Source organism: Malus sylvestris, chromosome 4 (genome assembly GCF_916048215.2).
Source record: "Malus sylvestris chromosome 4, drMalSylv7.2, whole genome shotgun sequence".
Classification (NCBI taxonomy): domain Eukaryota; kingdom Viridiplantae; phylum Streptophyta; class Magnoliopsida; order Rosales; family Rosaceae; genus Malus; species Malus sylvestris.
The window spans coordinates 25,459,390-25,484,549 of NC_062263.1; the positions used below are offsets into that span (position 1 = coordinate 25,459,390).

Genomic DNA, 25,160 nt, shown 5'->3' on the forward strand with positions numbered 1-25,160 from the left:
TATTTATGCCTCTGCAATTTCTTTTGTTAACTGAAAATAAATTAACGCAAAACCCTAGAGTACCAAGCAAACACTACAGCAGAAGCAGGGAGTGTATCATCCCAAATATGACAATGAGGAAGGCACTGTCCCTAGCTTGCCAAGACATCAACAACAAAGTTGGCCTCTTTTAAAATTCAGTAATACGACATTAATTCTCAAACTTTTTTTCTAGATTTGTATGTAACAACTAATGTGGAAGTAGTTTATATGGTATTAGTTCATAACCAAGTACTCCGCTCTAAATCTCATTTATTTCTAACAAATAAAGTGATGTTTGTACGACCTTCCACAGAAAGCGATCCTAATATTTCAGATTGGCAAAAGTTAACATACAATTTAAAGTTTAAACACTATCGTCAACTAGTAAAGCTAGAGAAAAAGATCATTTTATGTTGAGACAAAAATATAAAAACTGACAATGATACAATAACGCTATTATTAATTTAAGAGTAAATTACATTTTACCCTCTTACATCCGTTAAAAAATCTGTTAAGTTTACTGTTAAGTAATGACGTGACACATTTTGGTCTACATTTATGTGATAATATAACTGCCAACTTTGCAACAAGTGGATAAAAACAAATTAAAAATTAATTATTTAAAAAAACAGTAGGCCCACCAACCCATCCATCCTCACCCTACTTCTCCATCCATCCATCCTCACCCAATTACCAACCTCATATGCCCTAGACCAAGCTGGGCTACCCATACCACGCCCTACACCACCACCAACACCATTACGGAGTAATCGTAGGACCTTCTTCCACCACCACCCCACGACCCGTCCCCGCCCCGACCCGAATTCGCTCTGAGTAGCCGTAGGAGGAAAACCCACCCAAAGCGATCAAATCAGCCGGGTACACCAACAAGGACACCCGCCTAGAGAAAGTTATGGGTGTCTACGAAGGCTTATTTGCAAACATGGTTGATAGGCTCAACGACTCATTGCCCTCCATGGATGTGAATTAGGGCGAGAAGCTTCTCTCCGCGGCCAAAATCAACGACTCTCTAGTGGATCTCAATACGACCCTCGTTCAAGAATTCAAAGCGGCATTGCAAAACCCAACCAAATTTTCTAGCAATAGTTTGGCGATTGTGGAGAAAATCTGTTAGAACCTTATCGGGTCCACCTTCTTCACCTTTTATTACTATCCTTTATTGTAGTGAGAGTAGATATTAGACGATGACTCAGCACTTGAGCCTTTTGTTTGTGTTGGCTAATGGGTTATAAGGATCCCCAATTGTATCTCCTCGGATTATGAAATGAATATGCTTTAACTTTTCTACCTAACTTAGCTGTCTTCATTTTATTTCTTCTTCTGTGAACCAGAGTCCTATCAATTGGTATCCAGAGCCAAGTTGGGCGTTCATGGGCAAGAGCAAGGCCTCTGTGACGGTGGCCGAGGTTTCCGAGGCAGAGCTTGACCTGGACTTTCAGCAGCAGCAAATCCTCACCCAACTACATGGATTCCAAGAGGCAGTGACGCTGATAAACCTTCGTCAAGATGATTTGCAGCATCATATGGCGGATCTGCAACAGTCTCTCGCCAACCTAAATGTTCACCAGACTCAACAGAGTAAATTTCAACAGACCCTCATCGAGGAGATTCGATCTCTAAAACACCCACCCCCAACCCAACCCAGTCCCCAGATTCCGATTGGTTCCATTCCGGTTTCGCTCGGATCCGGGCCGTTCTCCACTGCCCACACCACCCTTCCCCTACCCACTTGGAGCACTTCCCCTTCTCCCTCACGCACTACCCCGTTTGTCGCCAGTCCTTCCACTCTGTCCTACGACCATACACCATTTCCCATTTTTACCCACACCACTGGTTGCCCACCCCCATCAGTCTCTGGCGTTCCTTTCGGCCACACTTTGGTCCCCTACCCACAGTCCGCCCACCACTTCCCACCCCTGCCATCGCCGATTTCACCTCATCAACACTTGAAGATTGAGCTTCCATGCTTTTTCAGGGAAGATCCGTATGGTTGGATAGCCATGTCCGAAGAGTTTCTTGACTACCATGAGGTTGAGGACCACCGCCGCGGGTCTGCATTTCGGGGGGGACGCCGTTCATTGGCTCCGATGGTACAAAATGCGTTTCTCTCTCTCCTCTTGGGCGACCTTCACTACACAGTTGCTGCAACGTTTTGGACCTACAGAATCCTTGAATTTTCACATGGCTCTATCTCACATCACACAAATCGGGTCGGTCGAGGATTATGTTGCGAGTTTCATTCAGCTTTCTTGTCGGACTCCAGAGTGGTCGGATGAGCAATTGTTAGGAACTTTTCTGTGAGGACTAAATGAGGACTTGCAAGATGACGTGGTGGCCCAACGCCCAGCTTCCCTTGCCCGAGCTATCGAACTTGCTCGGATTTGCGAGACCAAACATGGGCGTCGCTCCAATGTTCGATCGAGTTTTACTCAGTCCTCCTCCACCCCCTCCAAACCTTTCCTTCCTTCCATCGCCACGCCCTTCATGTCCACTACTGCTTCCCGTCCCTTACCGCCCGCCACACCGACTCCTCTCCCTAAGCCCATTTTACGCCTCACCCAGGCCGAAATGGGCGCACGAAGGGAATAGGGGCTCTGTTTTAATTGTGATGAGCAGTATCGGTCGGGTCATCATTGTCGGCAATCCCACATCCTCATGCTTTTGACGGATGAGGATTTCTCTGATTTCCAGTCAGAACCCGATACCTCCAACCCACATGACCCTTCCCTAGAGGAACAACCGGCGCCACCCATTGTTCTCAATGCCATCTCGGCTACAAAGCGTTCCCAGGGATGAGCTATACGTTTGGAATGCGTCATCCACCATACTCGGATTCAAGTGTTCATAGACTCTGGGGCTGACCAGAGTTTTCTTAATCCTCAGGTCGCTGCCCGTTTGGGTCTTCCAATTGATTCAACTTCCAGTGAGGCCGTGATGGTGGCCACGGGCTGCTACTTTCGCACAAATGGTATGGCTCGCAATGTCTCTGTTCACCTTCAGGGGTATGACTTCCGTGCAAACTTCCACCTCCTGGCGGTAGTCGGGTGTGACATGGTTCTTGGAATGGATTGGTTGGAAACATTGGGCCTTATTGGCTGGAACTTCCTTCTGAAAGTCATAGAGTTCACTGTGCAGGGCACCAATTATCGTCTAGTGGGTTCTTCAGCCCATTTGACCGGGGCCATACCTCCCTTGTCTTCCTTGGATCCTTCCCTTTTGAACCCTCTCCATATTGTGGCGCAAATCTCCAATTTACCAACAGAGTTATATCATCCAGCACCACTACCCGACATCCTCCAAGCCTTACTCCTCCAGTATTCTGACCTTTTTGAAGCCTCCACTACCCTACCCCCTCACCGGTTCATTGATCACCAGATTTCTCTGCTTCCGAGAATTGGCCCCGTGAATGTGTGACCCTATCGTTATGGACATGCTCAAAAAGCTGAACTTGAGCGGTAGGTGGAGGAAATGTTAGCTACGGGTATTATCCAGCCAAGTCACAGCCCATTTTCTTCGCCGGTACTCTTAGTGGCCAAAGAGGATAATACATAGAGGTTTTGTGTGGACTATCGGGTTCTGAATTCCGTCACTATCAAAGACCATTTTCCAATCCCTATTATTGATGAATTATTGGCCGAGTTATAGGGTGCTGCTATATTTTCGAAGCTCAACTTGTGTTCGGGGTATCACCAGACACGGATGCACGAACCGAACATTCCTAAAATCGCTTTCCGAACACATGAGGGACACTACGAGTTCACGGTCATGCCATTCGGGTTGACCAATGCTCCAGCCACCTTCCAGGCCTTAATGAATTCCATTCTGAAGCCCTTGCTGCATAAGTCAGTGATAGTTTTCTTTGATGATATATTGGTTTTCAGTGCCTCTGCGGAACAACATGCCTCCCATTTAGCTACGGTGTTTGAGCTCTTACGCACTCATCAATTGAAATTGAAGCCTTCGAAGTGTCTTTTTGGCCAGCCTTCAATTGCGTATTTGGGACACATTATATCAGCCACGGGGGTGGCCGTGGATTCCTCTAAAATTTCTGCGATTTCAGATTGGCCGACATCAACCACTGTTCAGGCCCTTTGTGGGTTTTTGGGTCTCGCAGGCTATTATCGTAAATTTTTCCATCATTTTGGCATAATAGCACGACCACTTACGGACTTATTACGCACTGACAGTTTCCAGTGGTCCACCAACGTTGCTCAGGCCTTCTCGGCCCTCAAACAGGCATTGTCCTCCACACCGGTCCTCGCTCTTCCGGACTTCACCAAACCATTTACGATTGAGTGCGATGCCTCTGATAGTGGTATTGGCACTGTCTTATCACATGAGGGTCATCCCATTGAGTTCCTTAGCAAACCACTAGCTCCAAAACACCAGGCTCTTTCGGTGTATGATAAAGAGATGTTGGCGGTGGTCTTTGCAGTCCAAAAATGGCGTTCTTATTTGATAGGCCATCAGTTCCGGATCCTTACTGACCACCAGACCTTGAAATATTTCCTTGATCAGCGCATCACTACTCCAACTCAACAAAGGTGGTTGTTGAAGTTACTTGGTTATAACTATACGTTGGAATATCGACCGAGCACTTCGAACGCCGCTGCTGATGCTCTTTCCCGACGTCTCTCAGCCTCTTTTTTATTGTATCGCTGCGATACAAGCAGACTATGCCGCTGATCCTCAGGCCTCTTCAATATTGGCGACCTTGCAACAGGACCCAGAGCGTCATGCTTTATTTAAACTCCATGGTGATCTCTTATACTATAAGAAGGGGGTTTTTGTTGCTGCCTCTTTCCCTTGGCGTGCACACCTCCTTGCTGAGTTTCATTCTTCACCATCTGCGGGACACTCGGGCTTTCTACGCACTTACAAAAGGTTAACACTCAATTTCAATTAGCCGGGGTTAAAGAACGATGTTAAAAAGTTTGTGGCTGCCTGTGACACTTGCCAGTGTACAACGTATGAGACGATTAAACCATCAGGCCCCTTGTAACCTCTGTCCATTCCCACCAACGTCTGGCAAGACATTGCTATGGATTTCATTGAAGGCCTTCCTTTGGTCCATGGTCGCAATGCTATTTTCGTGGTAGTGGATCGTCTTTCCAAGTATGGACATTTCATTCCAATCAAACACCCATACTCGGCGGCCAAAATCGTTGATATCTTTATTCACGAAGTCTTTCGCCTTCATGGCATGCCGGCTTCCATAATGAGTGATCGGGATCCAGTCTTTATTAGTGCTTTTTAGACTGCCTTCTTTAAACAACAGCACACCACTCTTTGCAAGAGCTCGGCGTATCATCCACAATTCGATGGCCAAACCGAAGTGCTCAATCGCACCCTTGAACAATATCTACGCAGTTTTGTATGGGACAAACCCAAGGCTTGGATACAGTGGCTTCCTTGGGCCGAGTGGTGGTATAATACTACCTATCAAGCTGCCATACAAATGACCCCTTTTCAGGCAGTCTATGTCTACCCACCACCAACGGTGTCCTCCTATCTTCCTGGCTCTTCTTCGGTTCATCTGGTTGATGTCACCCTTCGAGATCGCGATACCCTGCTCAGGCAATTGCGGGAGAACCTGCACCTTGCTCAACACCGGATGTGCCAACAGGCTAATAAATATCGTTCGAAGAGAACCTTTTCCGTTGGGGATTGGGTCTTTCTCAAGCTTCAACCCTATCGCCAGACATCAGTGTCTAAGACGCATTGCCCTAAATTGGCTCATCGCTACTATGAACCGTTCAAGGTGTTTGCTCGCGTGGGTCAAGTGGCATATACTCTGGACCTGCCTCCTCACTCTCGCATTCATCCTACCTTCCATGTCTCCTTACTCAAGCTCAAGGTGGGTGCTCATACAGTTGCATCACCAACTCTTCCCCCAGTTTCCTCGGCTGGTGGCTTCATCTGGAACCCAGAAAAGATACTTCAGTGGGGCATGTTCAAGCAAGACAATCGAGCAATCACCCGTTGGCTCATTAAATGGGAAGGTCTTCCGGAGCATGACGCTACGTGGGAGGATGCAGACTCTATCTTAACTCGTTTTCCTGGGTTTGACGCCTGAGGACAGGCTTGTTAAGGGGGGGAGCCATGTTAGAACCTTATCGGGTCCACTTTCTTCACCTTTTATTACTATCTTTTATTGTAGTGAGAGTAGATATTAGAGGATGACTCAGCACTTGAGCCTTTTGTTTGTGTTGGCTAATGGGTTATAAGGACCCCCAATTGTATCTCATCGGATTATGAAATGAATATGCTTTAACTTTTCTACCTAACTTAGCTGTCTTCCTTTTATTTCTTCTTCTGTGAACTGGAGTCCTATCAAAATCCTGAACCTTTCTAACGAATTTGAACTTTCTAGTTCACCGGAGGCTGCTCGGGGTCGGAGGATCTGAGATGGGTTTTTGGGGTTGGGTTAGTCCGAAGGATAGGAGGCTGCTGCAGGACAACAATGTGACGGCCTCCAGATAGTGGTGGCTACTGGCGAAGGACAGGATCAGAGATGTGAACACGATTCAGGAGGTGATGGAGGCTATGGATGATAGAAGATGAAGTGGTATTTTGATTTGGAAAGGGATCCTCCTAATCCATCAAGTCCGAGACTGAATTGTTTCAACCGATACAATTATTAAAAATTTTAAAAGGACTTCTTATTTGCAGTCGTTAGATCAAATTTTAACGGTCTAGATCACAAACTTGATGGATTAGGTGGAAAGAGATCCGACTTTAGATTTGTTTTGATTTAATATTATTTTTTAAATTAACTTTTTAATATTTATTTAATTTTACCTGCCACATCATCACCTAAATATGGATCATCATGTGTTACATCATCACTTAATGGTAAATTTAACGAGTTAGTTAACGGATGTATGGTATTGAATAAAATGTAAGTAAATGTATGAAATTGAAATATTTTAAAGATATTGTATGAGGTTGCAATTACACTCAAACCTAAGGAGGTAAATGTTATTTACTGTTAATTTTTATTGCTATACAATCCTCCCTAGCATTAGTCCTTAAATCAAATTAAAATATAAATTTTTTGGTACTCCTATTGGCGCTTTAAAACCTATAAGTATCCTCGCCTGATCCTCGCCTAAACCCTAAACCTTAAACCTTAAACCTGATCTGAAGATCCCATAATCATGTCTATTCATCGTAAATTGTGCGATCAGAAATCATTTTAAATTTAAAATTTAAAATTAAATATAAATAGTACCTAACGAAAACTGATCGCACGATGTAAAATGAACGGATACAATTACGGGATCCCCCATATCCCCAGGAAAAGGCATAATAGAAAATTGGGGAGAACCAATAGTAGAAACAGGGAGAAAAGAAGGAGAAAAGGAAGAAGAGGACACCCGACCCCAGCCGAAGCTAGGGCCGGTGCCACTGAAGAGTCTGGAAGAAGATCTCACAGAAGTACTCTCACAGCAGAGAGAAAGAAACTCTCACATAGGAGAGAACTAAATTTTTTAAATGCTTGGTTTACATTTAAAATTTGCATATCCCATTAAAGATACTTTTATGTTGTGTATATGTTTAGCATCGAGTCTGCTCCATTTACCATGATGGCTTTTTTCCCAATAACAAGGAGAAATAAAATCTACGACAAGCAATTCAGTCCTTTCTATTGATTGGGTTGGCACCTTAAAGTGAAGAGTAGTAAATGAACCTACCATATTATAAGTAGTAAATGAACCTACCATATTATAAAGTGAAGAGTAGTAAATGAACCTACCATATTAAAAAGAGACTTGTCCATACTCGAAATGTCATTGTGTCGTTAATCCAAAACAATATATAACGCGTTATTGATTTGAGATACTACAACAATAACTTCATCAGCGTAAATAAGTCATCTTCCCAATCAATTTATTTGTATAACATGCATAATGGAATATCTGATCCAGACTCGAGAGAAAGATTTGTGATGAAATAAGATGGTCCAGATCAGATCATATAACTGGGAAATTGACTTGCATACTTGTGTATTATAGCTAGGCTGATTTTTACATGATAGGCCTTAATATGATTAGTCCTCTTGAAACCATATTTTTTCATCAGTTGTTTACATGCAAATATTGGAAAAGCATTTTCAGTGCCAACATATATAATCTCAGATATGCAACATATGGACCACGTTTCCAACATAGTATGTCTGAATGTAAACCCCTCCTCACCCAAATGTATTATCTAACTTGAATGCATCGATCTTTCGTATTTATTTGTGTAAAATCCACACCAAAACATGAAATGCAGCAAAATATAGCAGTAGATCATCAATAATTAGCCACATCGATCTCTCCTGATTTGGTAATTAATTAATCATGTAAAACAAAAAGAATAAATCATGCTCCAAACATAATGGAACTGATATACTGAAATTTTGGCAAGTGGACAATTAATCTAATGAGAATATTTAGGGGAAAACTTAGTTGGTTTGTTAGACGTAGGGAGTCATTTCTTTTTAAATAACGAAGTGACAATATTTGATTGTACAAATGTTAGTCATTCATAAGCGTTGAACTAATTGACGATTATAATAACAAGTAACTTCATTGTGATGAACTGTCTATTTTTTAAAATTAATAGATAACTAGACAATCTCTAAATCTAATGAATTTTTTCTCGTCTTATAATTATAGTAAAATGATGGTTCTTTCCTTACATGTAAGAAGTCAATCAGTGTTTGCGAATTGAGATCCTAGAAGGTCCAATTTGCGACCAAACGAAACCCTAATAGCTATGGGTGAGCATGTAACATGAGGCATTTTTTTTCCGAACATTATTTGAAATTACTCTAATCTATAAGAAGAGACTTAAGTGTAAAAAAAACATGCACAATACGTACTTTAACCAGCTGACCTAACATACGTCTATTCAACATGAGCCGCTTAGAATAATATCAAGTTCGGTTCCAACTACCATGACCCAAGCCCAAGACGTGCAGTGGTGGGCCCAAATCAGTCACATTGTTAGTTAGGCTAAGATGGAGTTGAGTTTGAGTAGGGTTTTTTTGTCAAATTTGGTTCTTGGTTTGCTGAATGCTGAGGTTCCGAATAACTTTAGCTTAACTACTTTTCTGCTTTAGTTGTTTCAAAACAGCCAACTGCTCCTCATTCCCTTCCCCACCCAACCCTAACAAACAAGATTAAATGGTGATCTAGTGAAGTGGTTCACAGAAATTTCCTACAGGGCCCACCACGAGCGACAGAAACTACACCTGACGTGACAGGGCCCATCAAATGTGTCCACGTTCATCACGGGCCAGGCCCCACCACCGTTTTTACCCCTGCATTCACTTTTGTCCTGGAATTTTCTTCACTAACCTACAATACGAATACTCGTATGACATAAGTATACTACTATTATAACGTTTCGTAAAATTAATGCAAAACGCTGGATATAAGTTTTATTTTACACAATGTTATATTATTGACGTGTAACGGCCCAATAGCGGTCTACTCTTTGTATAAATTTTTGTTCTATAATACGTACTCTTGTATTCATAAAAGTGGGGTCTGTAAACTATTTACATGCAGAACGCTAAAAGAAAAAACTAGGTATATTTACAGCGAAGCATGGGCACCGACACACGATTCAAATATGATAATATATAGGGGTGTGATATCCACACACCCCGTTTTACTTCTCACACATTTTTTTAATTTTCGGTCTTCGGATCAAATGAATTGAAAAAGATTAACGGATAAAAATTATCAATGATGTGTGAGAAGCAAAATAGGGTGTGGATAGCACATCTCTATATATATATGGTTGAGTGGAGTCTTGTAGTTAGGGCTTGAATTTTTAATTTCCGCATTATAGATTACCTAACTTTGAAAGGAATTGTTTTATTTTTATTTTTGTGCCAAATGATATACAAGAGAGGATGAATTGAACCTCATGTTCATAACATAAACGCTCTTAACCAATTTGGACAACCATGTCAAGAAGGATTATAGCTTGTAAACCAATTTGAAGATTCAAGCAGTCAGTCTTTAGACAATTTTGATGAAGAAGCTGTATTTTTAATACATGCAATAGCTAACTTAGGAGATTCTTTCATGCCACGCATTCGCCTGATTATTATCCGAATAAAAGTCATGTTGCAGTCAAGTAAAGACAAGTTAAAAGGAGAAGCAAGAGAATCTAATACCATGGACCTGAGAGGATATGTTTGTGTCCAAAGGAATTATGAGAACAATTGAAGTATACATATCTAGGTGATGGTGGAAAATCCACAAGAGATATTTGCAAAAACTAGGAGATGCAATGCAAGTAGGTCACCATGTTTTAGGTTAAAGTAACCTTTAAAAACTAGGTCGAAACGAACAGTCGTTCATATACATCCAAACCCTAACAACATCGGTTCAAGTGCGTGACCAGAGGTATCTTTTGCGTGCAGTAAAGGAGGGAAAAGGCCTACACATCTGTACCCGGTGATGTCAAAAGTAACGTACCACCGAAATGGAATATTGGCAACAAAATTTTCCACCGTGCCTGAAGCTGCATCGAAACGGGATCATGCATCCAACAGTTTGTCATTGGTTGAAACCATATAGGTATTACTTGGCTCTATTTACAGCTGCACAACATGTGATTAAGAGTAGATTATTGGAAGTAATCAAGGGTTTATTAAATTCTTAATCATGATTAGGTAGCTAAAGATGTCACAAAGTACCTCACTTTTCCCCAACTTTATATCCTTCCTTAAATATTAAATGCACATCTCCATACAAGCTGCCGGATGTCCATTTAGCCCGTCCCCCATACCCTCTTTTTCTATACAAAAAGACACCCCACAGCTTCTCAACATGTCTTCCATCCCAGTACTATTTTCGCTCAAAGTCTTTTAATAATTCTGATAGGATACTCTGATCTGGTATGATCGCCTCAGTTTCTTTACTGTGAGCTGGTATGTCACCTTATCTTATGTACATAACTGAAAGAAGAATCCTAGTCTTTTTTTCTCCTATTGATTCTTGACAAGTATGAATTTTAGCGACGAAACAGTAAGTCCGTCAAGCTGCTCTTCGATCCACTTCGCCAGGACCAGCTAAAAAGGGGTCTCCGATTCGGATAACATCCACTCGCATAAACAAAATAAAAATATGCTCTCTCCATGTCCTTTTCTAGCTGGAATCTTCACAACAATTATGTGACTTAAAACAACAACAAAACCCTTTCCTGTTCTTCCCAGAACTCTCCAACTGCAAATCCCTCCACTTCCTCTCTTCTTTTTACTTTCTTCCCTTTCTTCAACCATGCATCGACATCTCCTCGGAACAGAGGTTAACACGGCGGCGCCGTTGTCCAATGGAAACAGAGCCGCCGATTCGTACGTTAGCGAGGCCAAGTTCGACACCAACATGGTGATCATATTGGCTGCCTTATTGTGTGCTTTGATATGCGCACTTGGTCTCAATTCGTTCGTCCGCTGCGCCCTCCGCTGCAGCCACAGGTTCGCTCTCGAGACGCCGGAGCAGGCGGCTGCGCAGTTGGCCGCCACCGGCTTGAAGAAGAGGCATTTAAGGCAAATCCCAATTGCGGTGTACGGCTCCGGCGTGAATATTCCGGCCACCGAATGCCCCATCTGTCTTGCGGAGTTCGAAGACGGAGAAAAAGTTCGAGTCTTGCCGAAATGCCATCACGGATTCCACGTGAGGTGCATAGACACGTGGCTTTTGTCGCACTCGTCGTGCCCGAATTGTCGGCATTCGCTGCTGAGTACTAGTTCTGCTGCCCCGGCCGCCGCTGCTGTTGCGGCTGCAGATTCAACTCAAGAAGCTAATGCGGCGGCGGAGGGGTCATCGGCAGCCGCCACCAACGAGTCCATCCAGCAAGGTGGCAGAGTAGTCGTAGTGGTTGAGCAGGGGACTTAAACTTTGCCAATTGGCCAAAAGTCATAAACTTTTATTGTTTTATGAAATTTATGGATCTAATTTTGTGGAGGCCAATCAGCAATTAGGAAATAATGGGAGTTTTTCACTTTTATTTATTTTGTATATCATACAAAGAGCAGTATGAGTTCATATCACTATGATGAACTATGTCTTCTGGTGCACTTCTCTGATCATATGTATATTTCAGTTGATAATTAATCAAATCAAAAATCAAATGAACCAATGTTTATTAAGATTTGCAAATTCATAGTCAATTTTTAATTAAACAAAGTTTGCGAGCAGAACCTTCGACAGGTTTGGAAGTTCTCATATAGGGATAAGCACTAAGGTCAGTGAGATCAAAATATACGAGGAGGACATTCCTTTGTAAGTGGTTTATGGATGACGTGTCTATGCACCAAATTTTTCTTGAATTGGAGGAACACTAAACAATGAATGAAATGGACACTAAATTGCATTATATGTTTATTATTTAGTGTCATGAAATTGGGTAGAAGAACTAAAGAGGTTTAGTTCAATTTTTTTGTGTGGACAAAAGAGGTTTAGTCATATCGTGGTCCAATTATACATTTATAGAATGGTGAGTTGGAACGGACTTTATTCCCATAACCATAAATTATCCGAGTGAGGATCCTCGCCGGCCTTTTTGTGAGGATTCTGATGATCCTTAAATCATATCCGTTCATCGTATATCGTGCTGTCAGATATTATCGTAAATTTTTTTTATTTAAAATTGAATATAAACAGTACCTGACGAAAACAAACGCACGATGAACAAATGTGATTGGAAGATTCCTGAGATCCTCACAAAGATGATCCGTCGAGGATCCTCTCTCAAATTATCCCAAAGCCAACCGATCCACGACTAAAAGTGGAGCTCCTCCCCTCATCTTTGTACTTCAAACCAAAAACTTCTATCACTGGTCCTATGTGCAAGAGGATCTCCTCCCTTATATCTGCTTGGCTTTCTTTAGATTTTTTTTCTCTCCAAAGTAAAAATATCAAGACAAGTAGAGCGTTCATTCCCTAAAAACAAAAATTGTAATCTTTCGAACTGATTTTATACACCTTGGCAATAATAAGTGCTGAGTTTAACACTTGTTAACTAGTTTTTAGTCTACTGTTACGTTTCTTCTTAATGTTGAAAGGAATCCTAAGTTCGAATCTTATTTTTCATTGATAAATGAAAAACGCAGCTACAGAGTATCTTAGAAATTGATGAAGCCGGATATTGGGTCGTTTAAATGTAATTTTGATGTGGCATAGGACGAACAAAAGGGGTGTTGGTGGTGTTGGGGTGGTGATTCGGAGCGATAGGGGTGACTTTGTGGCAGCTATTGCAACTAGGCATGTCGCTATTTCCTCTCCTCAGCTGGCCGACACTATGGCAGCTAGGGATGCGGTTTTTTGGTCAAGGAGAGGCAACTACAGGCTGCGGTGTTTGAAGGTGATGCATTGCTTGTTATGGTAGCCCAACAACATGATGGTCATGAGGACTTTTCGCTGTTCGGAATATTCTAAATGATACTCGATCGTTGATTCATTCATTGCCCCAGTAGTGGAGGATTGGTTACAGCGGAAGGGAGACGAATAAAGTGGCGCACAGATTAACACGGATGAGTCTGAGTAATGATAATTTTATTCTTTGGTTTGAAAAACCTCCTAATGTAATTGTGGACCTTCTCTTTGAGGATAGTTTTTCTTAATTTGTTTGGTGCGGGACACTTTTTTTTCTTTTGACTGGGTTAAAATCCCAGACAAGATTTTTGTGGAGGCCCAATGTATGCACCATATCACAATTGATTGTACGTGTTATCTTCTTTATTGGATATCGTACATTTTCTCAAAAAAAAAGCTACACCTACACCTAAACTTGAACACGAAGGAGATAGTATTTCAAACCAATTATGTGTTAACATATGAATAAATTAAAACGCATGACGAAAAATGATGAACTTCTGATATCGTCCCAATTTGGCATCACCCTCCAAATTAGGATTTCATGAGCTTTGTCCTCTAATCTTGGTCATTTTATTTTATGTGGAAATAACTTACGTGCAACTAGAATGTCAAAATAATAGTATCACAAACAAAGCAGGCACTTCCATGTGAGTAAAAACTTAACAAATAAAAGAATGTTATACGTTTCAGATATCTTCTAAAATAAAACGTCAAATTGACAGCATCACAAGTTAATCAATTTCCCTCCAAAGTTGCAAACTAGGGTTTTGTGAGCTTATTCCTCTAAACTCATGTGGGTTTATTTGAGCCATGAATAATGGTCCATTTACTTAAGAAAGTTGCATGGATGACTCAATTACTGCTGTAAATAGCTGATCCTAGTCCTCTATGATTGCAAGTTATGCCAAAGACAATGTGAGAAAACTGTCGACATTTTGTAAGGTCTCCTTGTAACAGCAATAAGTGAACCATGGTCCATGGACCACCACTATTTGTGCCTACTCGTCATGTACCACTTCTTAGTAGGTACTTGTATCGAAGTAAAACCTTTCATCAATTGGAGAGGTGCATGGCTATGGATCTAACGTGATAAGTCAAGGCTAAAGGGGAAGAAATGGATGGTTTATTCACTTCTTCTTGTTTTGGGGTGGATGTAACGTAAAATCATGTGACGTATATAGATCATATAATAGAGTGTACTGAGTGAGCAAAAAGAGTTGGTAGATTCATACCGATCACAATAAATATAAGTGAAAATATGATCGGCAGTAAAATATACAATTCCTTTTATAGTCGACTGATCGCATTTGCTTAAAAGTATAGTAAGTTTTGTTACTGTATATCTATAATTGTAAGGTTAAAGTATTAATAATACTAAGGTTTTTTAGACAAAATAGTCTCTGAGATTGAAAATCAATAGAAATGGTCCCTAAGATTGTCCACTATCCATTATTTTGGTCATTCCGTTAAGTGTCCTAGAGTTCTTGGCCGAAAGTTTTGGCAATTTCAAAGCTTCATAACTCAATCGTTTCTTAACCAAATTCGACCCATAATATATCAAAATGAAGATAGTAAAGTTTAAAACAAGATTATACCTACTTGGAAGCCCAATGGTTGCCGGAGATTGCTGGAAAATAGTCAAAAAGGTGACTAGTCCACAGAAAAAAGGGAAAACTCGCCAGAAACTAGGTAAACTTTAAACGTTCATAACTTCTTCAATACTCAACGAAATCAAGTGATTCAAAAAATGAAAATCATACTTCTCAACGAGACGAAGAGAATGGTAACTTTCTTGATGGCTAATTCATCATGATTTGGCCAGAAAGTGGCTCGAAAGTGGCTAACTCGAGACCAAGATAGCCACTTTCGAGCCGTTTTCCTGCCAAACCATGACGATTTAGCCGTTGAGAAAGATATCATTCTCTTTGTCTCGTCGAGAAGTATGATTTTCATTTTTTGAATCACTCGATTTCCTTGAGCATTGAAGAAGTTATGAACATTTAAAGTTTACCCAGTTTCCGGTGAGTTTTCTAGTTTTCCTGCGGACCAATCACCTTTCAAGCTATTTTCCGCCATTCTCTAGCAACTATTGGGCTTTCAAATAGGTATAATCTTGTTCTACACTTTCCTATCTTCATTTTGATGTATTATGGGTTGAATTTGGTTAAGAAATGATTGAGTTACGAAGCTTTAAAAATTGCCCAAACTTTCGGCCAAGAACTCCGGGACACTCAACGGAATGACCAAAATAATGGATGGTGGACAATCCCAGGGACCATTTCTATTTATTTTCAATCTCATAGACCAAAGTGATGTGTTATGCACATCTCAAGGACCATTTTGGCTAAAAAGCCTAATGCTAATAATATCAATTACTTATCCACATTAAAAAGTGTAGTTAATCACATCGTAAAAAAAATCGTTAAATATTAATGGGAATAAAACCACATATTATAGTTTTTACGACGATTTGTTACTCTTGTAAGACCAACCATTGGTCTAAAACCTAAAATTTTTAGCCAAAAAAAATTAGGTTTTAACCCAAAAACAACTTTTTTGCTCCAACCATTTTAGCCTAAAATTTTAGCTCCAGATTATTAAAGAATGAATTTAGGCTTTTTTTAAAAAAAAAATAATTTTGTAGACTATCCTAAATTCTTTTTAAGAAAAACTAATGAAAACGGCTTGAAAACTTTGAGTTTTAACGAAAATGACAAAATAAAGGGTAAAGTGAATAGTACCATGATTGACTTTTTAGTGTAAAAATGTGGTTTTTCATTTAAGTGAACAGTACTGTGAGCTTTTCGTTAAAATTCCCCTAATTTTATGGACATTTTCACCTAAAATATTTAAATTCCGATAAATATTGAAAAATCACTAAACCGACACATGAAACACTAAAATTAATTAAGAATATGAAACACATGATAGAGATGTATAAACGCAAGACACATGAGCAAACACATGGTTTTGGAAGATGGTAGAAAGAAAAATTAGAAGAATTGTAGGAGAAAAGTGAGTTATGTGTGGATGTTTCAACAAATATATAGGTATTTACAGAGTTTTTGGGTGAATTTTGAATTAAATAATTTTTTATAATTATTTTAACCGTTGAATTTAAATTTGGACCGTTAGATCTTTTTTTTTCCGTTAGATTTAATAATATTCGATCTCAGTCGTTAAATTCAATAAAGTTATAAATATAAAACAAAAATATTAACTAAATTAAATGTGGATATAACCAACAACCCATTTGAATGTGAGCCGTTGATCACCAAAACAGTCGTTGGGCTCAATTTTATTGGCAGACAAGTGGGAGACACACCCACGTGGGTGAGGGCTCCATCACTAATATTGGCCTAAATACTGGGCTAAATCTGGCTTTTTTTAGGTTTTAGGTCCAAATTAGAACTTGGGTTGGAATGAATTGGGGGGAGAATAGAAGGGGAATTATATATTTTAGGCCATGGGTTGGAGTTGGCCTAAGATAAAGTATAATATGAGTGGGAATATATATGATTTGTCTACAAGTTTAGTACATTCTTGTATGTATATCATTTGACATGATATGGGGGATGAAATTAGATATATGAGATTTCCTTTTTTGTAAAAGCAGTCCACCAGGAAAAGAAGTAGGTTTCATTTTGCAAGTGTTTTTAAACGACTGAAAGCATTTTTAGAGAAAATGTTTTTGGATTTCAAAAGTACTTGAAGTGCTTCATGCAAAAAACATTAGTTATATGCTTATTACAAGAATCGCTTCAAGTGTTTTTTCATAATTAACTTACATTTTTACTAAAAAATTATTTCAAAAATATTTTCTCTTAAAACGCTTCTAGTCGTTTAAAAACACTTGTGAAACTAGCAAGTAAGATAAGACAATCCTTAGCACTTTCTCAAGGCCCAAGTTTATGAAACCCATAACACATGGCCCAAACCAACAAAATTTCTTCCTCTAAAAGTAGTGGCTTTTCGAAGAATTCAAAATATGGGACAACGGCTAGTAAAATCTACGAGATGTCGCCAAGCAGATCCACCTCTTCAGCGCCGCTCGTCTTTCTTCATCATGCAAGCAGAGGAGCAGCAAGCATTCAAAATCAACGTTCAAGCCAAATGCAAGAACTTCGATTTCAAATTTAAATCGACACAAATCGTGCCCGCTTGGAAGCTCCACCGAATCTCGATTTCCCTCAAGCTTCGCAAATTTTTTCTCAGAGTGAATTCAGAATCCACAGTTCATCAAACAAAAAAGAATCCGGAATTCGTTGCATCAATTTCTCGGCGGCAGCATCATCCGCAGCAGCAGAAACAATCCTTGAAATCCAAACTCAGTATTTTCAAGAAATTAAGTGTTCACCGCTCTAAGAAGCCTCGGTGCCCAGAAGCTGAATCCACTGTAAATCGACTGAAACAGTTTGCTTATGAGGTACGCATAAATCACAGTTTAACACGTATGCATTTTTTATTTATTTTGTTTAGTTTGGTTGTGTTGCTGCTTCTAATGGTTGGCTTAAATAATTATCTAAAGTATTGTGGAGAACTTGTTTTGGATTATATTCGGATGATGGATGGATGGCCTAAGTTCTTAATTTGATTCACTATTGTTTCACAGCACTTTATTACAACAAGATTTTATGTGGATTTTGAGGTTTAATTTGCATTAGTTTTGAGTGCTTAGATCTTGGTGTTTATTTGTGAGATGTGATTTGATATCTGGTATTTTTTTTCCGGCAAAAGATCATGTAGAGGATTCGCTTTACAACAGTAATTGAGAGCACAATTAACCGACTTAACACATTGTTCTAATTAACTGACTTAACACAGTGTTCTAATACGAGTCAAAAGGTAGTCTTGAAATTTGAAAAATAAAGTGAGAGAATAATGGCTAAAATATTGCTCTCGACTCTCGACATCTCACATAATTAGATTACCTCCTGTCTATAAAAAGGAGTTCAATTCCTCTAAAATGAGGAGCTGAGTTCCTAAATTCGTGCAGACTCTTTTTTTTAACAAATGATATTATTTATCCTAAGGGAGTGAGAGAGTAGTTAAGCATCATAAGGAGTAACGATAATGTGATTCAAACTCGTTTTTGACGAGAATCAAATATAAAATTTCTCATTTATAAATAAAAAGAAATACTTTAGACTACTTTAGTCGAGATTAGGGGTTAATGGACACTCATTATCTCGTTCATAACTTTTTCACGGTGTGACATTATTGGAGGCTTGCACACTTTTTAGGTCAACAAGACTGAACCTATGTAAATGAGCTATCATAATAGGCCCATGTGAGTAATCATTGGACTCACATCGAACCAGCCCGCATTGGATCTTGAGTTGATATGTGCCATTCGAAATCAAACCGAGATTGATTCAGCTTCCAAATCACAAAAGTGCTTTTCCAAAAGCACTCAACAATTTAATCATCACACATGTGCAAAAGAAATTTTTTTGGTTTACTTTTTGTTTTGGTCAATAAAATTATACTGATCCTTCATTTTTCCGTCGCTTAATAAGAGTTTAAATATCAGGTGATGATATTTTATGATAAATTTGTTAATTGTACATTTAAAGATTTATTGTATTCAAGCTACTTTAGATACTTTACGTTACGTTTTATCATATTATTTTGGATTCAGTTACCATAATTGAAATTTGCAATGACAACAACAATTCCTTTTACACAATACAAAAAATACAATATTTTTATTTCTTTTTGTAAATATATTGATCAAAGTATGTAACGAAATAAATTCAGATATTAGGAAATGATTTGTTAAGATCAATTTGTTAACCGTATATTCAAAAATTCACAGTATTCAAACCATTTCAGATACTTTACGTTACATTCGATCATATTGAATGACATTCAGTTATCGTAGCTGAAATTGAGAGCAACTACGACAATCCTATCATAGATACAAATATTTTTGTCCAAGTCTCCAAGATCTAAAACTCCCAAAATCAAAAGTTTGAAATTTGAAAGTAGGGTTCATCATAATTGCACTCGATGATGACCAACCTTAAAATTGTTCCAATTGTACACATATCAACAGTGTAAAGCGGCAAAGGGCCGGATGGGGCGCACACGGACCCACGTATGGGTTTGATGATAGAGAATTACTCCTCCATGGGGCAGGCGCGTGACAATGCTCACCAATTAACTAAAATACAAAAAAAGAGCTGATGTCAGTGGGTCCTACGTGCTTTTTTGTAGGCGGCACGTGGGCCGTCGATCTGCCCTAAGCCCGCAGATCCGACGGTGGAAGTTGCGAGTCAAAGACCCATCACCAAACTGGACACGTGCCGTTTTTAAAATACCAAATGAAAATTTTCAAAAACTTTGACTGGGATGTCACTTCAATCGAGGCGCTCTTCGTTGAAAACCGTGCTGAATCTTTGAATTTACCATTTTGGTCAGATTGTGTTCGCATACATTAAAAAATAGAATGACCAAAACGCCCTCGGATTTGGTACAAGGAAGTGGGGTCTTTTCCCGGTCACAGATGGTGAAGTGCAATGTATCATTGGCAGTTAGACACGTAACCGTTTTCTTGACAACAAGACACGTGTCAATTGTTTTTTATTTTTTCTTTTTTTTTTTTAAAAAAAAGAATAGTTTGTTGTGACTTCGTTATGACAGTTTTTCGAAGGTCGAAAAGGCTCACAAAAATATTTTAATCTCTTCCTAACCATCATCGTGTGACCCACTAACGTCAGAAATCGAATTCAATATGAGTAATGCTAGCCTAGAATTTACCTTCAACTACGGAACCACCTCATTGTGATTGTAAGATAATTTTGACCAAGGTCCATAATTATACAACTCAAGCATTTCCCAAGTAAAACTTTGACAAATCATGGTCGGCCACTTTCAACATCAATAGACGAAATACGATCATTTATGAATTTATTACTCATAGAAGTAAATCGCTTCAAAATGTTTTGTTTAAAAATATTTTTGCTCGTAAGTGTTTTGTTAAAACTAATTTTATTAGTCTTTTTTGCTATTTTAATTCAAACTCAAGGGGTTTTTATTTTTTTTTCTTTTTTGTATTACGTGATTTTGCAAAAACTACGCCTATGACCTTAAAAACATTTTAAGTTTCAACGTTATAATATTGTTGGAACTTGGAAGTGATTTTAGTTAGTAGAAAGCAACGTCAATTCTTGGATTAGTAATCCTAAATAAACAATAAAAATCACTCAAGAATTTCTAGTAAGTTTTTGTTGGTATGAGTGAAAGTCGAATTTAAGACATGCTAATCCTTAATTATACCACAAATTGTTGGTTGCTTTGGTATGATAAAGGATAGTTCAAAAACCAAGAACAATTTGTTTAAAAACAAATAAAATTTATAATTCAAATGTGAGTTTCTTAGAGTGTCTCCAATGGAAAATGCAAATTTGAGATACAAAAATAATATTTACATCCCATTTTACTTTTTCAAAATATTTTGCTTCTTACATTGAAGATATCCTAATACACTTCTAGAGGAAGACAAAGTTTATTGATGCAAACAAAACTCATTTTCCTCAAGGCTTGTATTTAATCCATATTCAAATATGAGCTCAAAAGTTATGGTCATTTTCTTTCCCAACTTTAAAAAAGTTACGAGCACAAAAGTTACAGTCTAAAGATATTCATCTTTACTTGTAAGTGAGATATCTTAGGTTCAATGCTCGTCAAAGACGGCAAATGCTAATTTAAACCACATTATTACTAGTTCATTGTGAAATTTAGTCGACTCTCATGTCTTTTTAATGTAAATAGTATAGTTTATTTATAAATAAATAAAAACCACTAAGGGCAATCTAAATGATGTTCTAGGTGCATGACGTTTCCAATCTCCATATAACTTTCATTGATTCAAGGGTAAAATCGTCAAAATAAAGAGATCCAATTCTGTTGTTTTAGGATAATTAAATAATGGTTTATGGTAGGTTTGACCATTGCTCATTGGGCTCCCTTCCTTTTTGAGACTCTCTCTCTCCTCTTCTCTCTCTCTCTCCCCCAATTCCAATATTCCCAAAACTTCTTTTGTCTACTTTTCTCTCCCTCTCTAAAATCCATCTCACTTCCCTCGCCCTTCCCAATCTGCTTTCTTTGACTTGTTTGAGGCCTTTTCTCCTCCAAAATCCAAGCCGCAGATTCCAATTTGTCCACCATTTCTCTCAAATCCATTTGAAGCTGCATGAAACCTGGTAAATATTTTTACTTTTTTTTTTAATTTTGGTTTTAAATTGTTCATGTATATTCAATTCCCTGTTCTTTTTGCTCTTTGAAATCTTGAAAATGTGAATTTTTGGTGGTTTTTTTTTCCTTCTGCCTGAGATTTTCTCGAGAAAGTTCTGGGCACGTGTGCTGTGGATTCATTTGTCTGTTACTTGTTTTGTTGGTATGCTGCTGATTTGAGGGTATTGTACAAATTGGTAATTTTGTTTCAGCTCCTTGGTGATTATCCAATTGTGATTGATTGGTTTTTGTCTAATTTTCGGGTTTTTATGGATCTGGGCTGGGAATTTTTGTGATTTTTAATGGGTAATTTGTCAAATTTCAAAAGGAGCAAGAATTGATTAATGGGTTTATAGTTTGATTCCATGGGAGTTGAAATTGAGTAGAAAAACTGTTCATTGGTGATGGAGAATATTATGTAATTTGCAAGTTGGCATTTGGGAGATTTAGGTATTTAAGTGATGTGATTTAGATTTCCACTCATCCAAATTATGCAGTGGAATGCATCTGTTTCAGAACCTTACTGTATAATTGGATCCCCCAATTTTTGTTGTTTTATTTTATTTTATTTCTGGAGAAGATGCATATTCCATCTATCAGTCAATTTAATTGGCTTCTTTTGTTTCGATTTCGATATCTGCTCATCCAGCCTAACATTGTTCCTGGACACGACTCTTTTGTGTTCTTTTCGTAGAGTTGTGATTGGTTCGTTGGTTTTGTTTTCGCTCACATAAAATAAGCTAACATCATGTTCACTTTGTTTCTCTGTCACAGAAAGGTAGGCCACCTGCACGCAGAAAAGAGTTTTGAACGTAAAATGGGGTGCTTCACAGGTTTGAAGAGCAAGAAGAAGAAGTCTGAGCAGACTATTCATATTAAACGTGTCCCGAAGGAGCAAAAACCAACTACGTTGCCTGAACCCAAGACCCGGTCATTACAGTCTGCACCCCCGAGTTTTAGGAACAGAGTGAAACCTATTCAACCAGCTAATAGAGTCGTCAGCAATAGAGCACGGGCATTATCAGCGCCATCGACCCTTGATGCGGCAGACCAAGACGATCTCTCTGAATATGAAGAACCAGAAGACTCAAAGTACCGGTCTGGAACAGTGAAGGAACAATTGTCACCGGTTCCCCAACCTCTTCCTCTCCCGTCACCCCAGGTTGCTGCTGCACTGAGGACTACAGGAAGTTTTAAGTCTGTGACTAATAGCGGCTCTCTCTATGCTTCTGGACCATTGCCACTGCCTCCTACAGCAGCACTACCAACTGGAACACTACCTGCCGGAACACTACGGAACTTTTTGTATGAAGAAATAGCATCAGCTTGTCACAACTTTTCTTCAGACCAATGCTTGTCGGAAGGCCTTTCGTCTATTATATATAAGGCTTCCTTTGGAGATGATTCATCGAGCTCAAAGAAGTTTGAAGCTACTGTTACTCGCCTTCACCCGTCCACTCAGGTAACAAATCAACATTCATTTTATTAGGATGAAGATTACAGATCGGATTTGTTGGATTTGTCATTCCCTTTTTCAAAACATGTTTTCACATCTATTCCTTGATTTCCATGCACTGTTTGATTATGTCTCGTGCCATGGAACAAGGTAAATTAATCATGTTTTAGGATTTGCCGCTTGCTTGTACACTTCAGATTGTTTGCGCAATAATCTCACTTTCTTTTTTCTTCTTTTTAGGGTTTAAAGGAGTTCATAAATGAGATAAACACCCTTGCGACTTTGCAACATCCAAACCTTTGTAAATTGCTTGGCTTCCATGCACGTGAGGGCTCGGAACAGAAAATGTTGGTGTATGAGAGGCTCAATCATGGAAGTTTAGACCGGCTTTTGTATGGAAGATCAGACAAGCCTCCAATAGACTGGAATACAAGAATGAAAATTGCTTTATGTGCTGCACAAGGTCTTACTTTCTTGCATGAAGAAGGGCCTTTCCAGGTAATTAGGACTTTTTCTTGAATCTGTTTTTTAAAAGCAGTTGAAATAAAGTGATGCGTGTATAAATGCACATGTAGCTGATATTGCTAGTTGCTCGTTAATTTGGTAAATGTAACTCTTTTTACGTTTTCACCTTAGTGTCAAAATGCTTGTGGTGTTTAGACGTTTTAAGTAACTCAGTCTTGTAAAAGATTATGTCATCACATGTATTCCTACATCTATGTGATGATTGATTTACCTCACATATCTACAGGCGATGTACTATGAATTTTCAACCGCCAACGTACAGATTGATAAAGATTTTAGTGCAAAGCTTTCAGGATATGGTTGTGTCGGCCAAATTCCGGAGGCAGAGATCTCTACTAATTCCGTTGTAAGTTCGTTGGTTCTGTTTCCATTTCAGAGTAGCTATTAGTCTTCAAACCTTGTACGTAGGCACTAATTTCCCACACAAACTAACAATTTTAACATGATCTGATACATCTCTAAATGTGTAACCTTTTTTTTTATCATTATGCAGGCTGTGGCAAATCTATCAATGGAGACACTCGAGAGAGGAATGCTCACTCCAAAAAGCAACGTCTGGAGTTTCGGGATTCTTCTTCTGGAACTACTCACTGGCCGGAGGAATTTAGACAGCCGTCATTCTAAGGAAGAAAGAAATTTAGTTAAGTGGAGCCGGCCTTTCTTAGCTGATGATTGCCGACTTTCACTAATCATGGATCCTCAGCTGAAAGGCCGCTTCCCATCCCAAGCAGCCAGAAGGGTGGCAGACATTGCACAGAAATGCCTTCAGAAGGACCCATCAGAAAGACCTACCATGAGAACCGTAGTTGAGCATCTCAAGATCATACAAGACATGAAGCACTCGTGCAGGTTTCCATTGCAAGAGCCAGCATTTGCCGGAAAACACATGTCAAGATCACCCAGCCTTAACGGAATTCTTACCCCTGCACCTCGGTTAAGTTTCTCTCCTTCACCACCATCAGCCGCCCGTCCATCCATTTCACCTACCAGACGACCTGCCCTACTAATGTCTCTTCCTCCGCGTGCTTGCTCCTCCACCCTCACCTTTGAGGAGTTAGACCGGCAGGAAAGCCGGAAATCATCATCATCGACTCTTCCTAGGGCTAGTGTTGAGGGATTTTGATTGTTTATAATGTGCCTTTTTATCATTTTATTTTTTAATTTGTTGTTCGTCGTGATTCAACACAATATATAGGAGATAAAAGATGTGATTCCACCTTACCGTCGTCTCGTCCGGCAGACGACGAAACAGCGAGGATGTCCTTTTGTAGATATAGTGCATGACTGGTTGTACTGGGAACATCTACTTTCCCTTTACTACGAAATCCAATCAGTTCAGTTTTCTTTTTGTCAAGCCTCCTCATCGTTTTAAGTTTTCCGGTTTTTTGTACACGAGCGATATTATTACTTTAATTTAAACTTAGGTGAAGGGGGGAAGGATTTGAATTCGGGATGCATTTATGTACGTCGAACTTGGATAATATGTTTATGTAGTGTATAAAATATGAAAT

At 39.2% G+C, this 25,160-nt stretch overlaps 3 protein-coding genes across 4 annotated transcripts; all 3 read left to right on the forward strand.

The window, feature by feature from the left end:
• Positions 1-10,664: 10,664 nt before the first annotated feature.
• Positions 10,665-12,202, forward strand: LOC126619920 (RING-H2 finger protein ATL74-like). The gene has a single exon (XM_050288362.1). It carries the CDS (start codon positions 11,331-11,333, stop codon positions 11,946-11,948), a length of 618 nt encoding a protein of 205 aa, XP_050144319.1. The 5' UTR covers positions 10,665-11,330; the 3' UTR covers positions 11,949-12,202.
• Positions 12,203-17,418: 5,216 nt separating this feature from the next.
• On the forward strand, positions 17,419-19,034 carry LOC126618264 (uncharacterized). Its single transcript, XM_050286314.1, has 2 exons — positions 17,419-17,856; positions 18,674-19,034. Exons 1-2 carry the CDS (start codon positions 17,419-17,421, stop codon positions 18,695-18,697), a joined length of 462 nt encoding a protein of 153 aa, XP_050142271.1. The 3' UTR covers positions 18,698-19,034.
• A 2,355-nt stretch (positions 19,035-21,389) lies between these two features.
• On the forward strand, positions 21,390-25,003 carry LOC126619901 (probable serine/threonine-protein kinase PBL1). Of its 2 annotated transcripts, none has more exons than XM_050288333.1 (5): positions 21,390-21,637; positions 22,443-23,130; positions 23,365-23,622; positions 23,876-23,995; positions 24,143-25,003. In XM_050288333.1, exons 2-5 carry the CDS (start codon positions 22,486-22,488, stop codon positions 24,770-24,772), a joined length of 1,653 nt encoding a protein of 550 aa, XP_050144290.1. In that variant the 5' UTR covers positions 21,390-21,637; positions 22,443-22,485; the 3' UTR covers positions 24,773-25,003. The 2 variants fall into 2 exon arrangements, with proteins under 2 accessions (XP_050144290.1, XP_050144291.1); XM_050288334.1 differs by lacking the exon at positions 21,390-21,637 and adding an exon at positions 21,722-22,118.
• Positions 25,004-25,160: the final 157 nt, after the last annotated feature.

What these genes read in the sequence shown, in the direction of transcription:
- LOC126619920 (XM_050288362.1), top strand. Translation starts at nt 11,331, where the DNA reads ATGCATCGACATCTCCTCGGAACAGAGGTTAACACGGCGGCGCCGTTG.
- LOC126618264 (XM_050286314.1), top strand. Translation starts at nt 17,419, where the DNA reads ATGGGACAACGGCTAGTAAAATCTACGAGATGTCGCCAAGCAGATCCA. An exon ending in TGAAACAGTTTGCTTATGAG is followed by an intron (nt 17,857 to 18,673) that starts GTACGCATAAAT and finishes CACACTTTTTAG; the next exon opens with GTCAACAAGACTGAACCTAT.
- LOC126619901 (XM_050288333.1), top strand. Translation starts at nt 22,486, where the DNA reads ATGGGGTGCTTCACAGGTTTGAAGAGCAAGAAGAAGAAGTCTGAGCAG. An exon ending in GCCTTCACCCGTCCACTCAG is followed by an intron (nt 23,131 to 23,364) that starts GTAACAAATCAA and finishes TCTTCTTTTTAG; the next exon opens with GGTTTAAAGGAGTTCATAAA. An exon ending in ATGAAGAAGGGCCTTTCCAG is followed by an intron (nt 23,623 to 23,875) that starts GTAATTAGGACT and finishes ACATATCTACAG; the next exon opens with GCGATGTACTATGAATTTTC.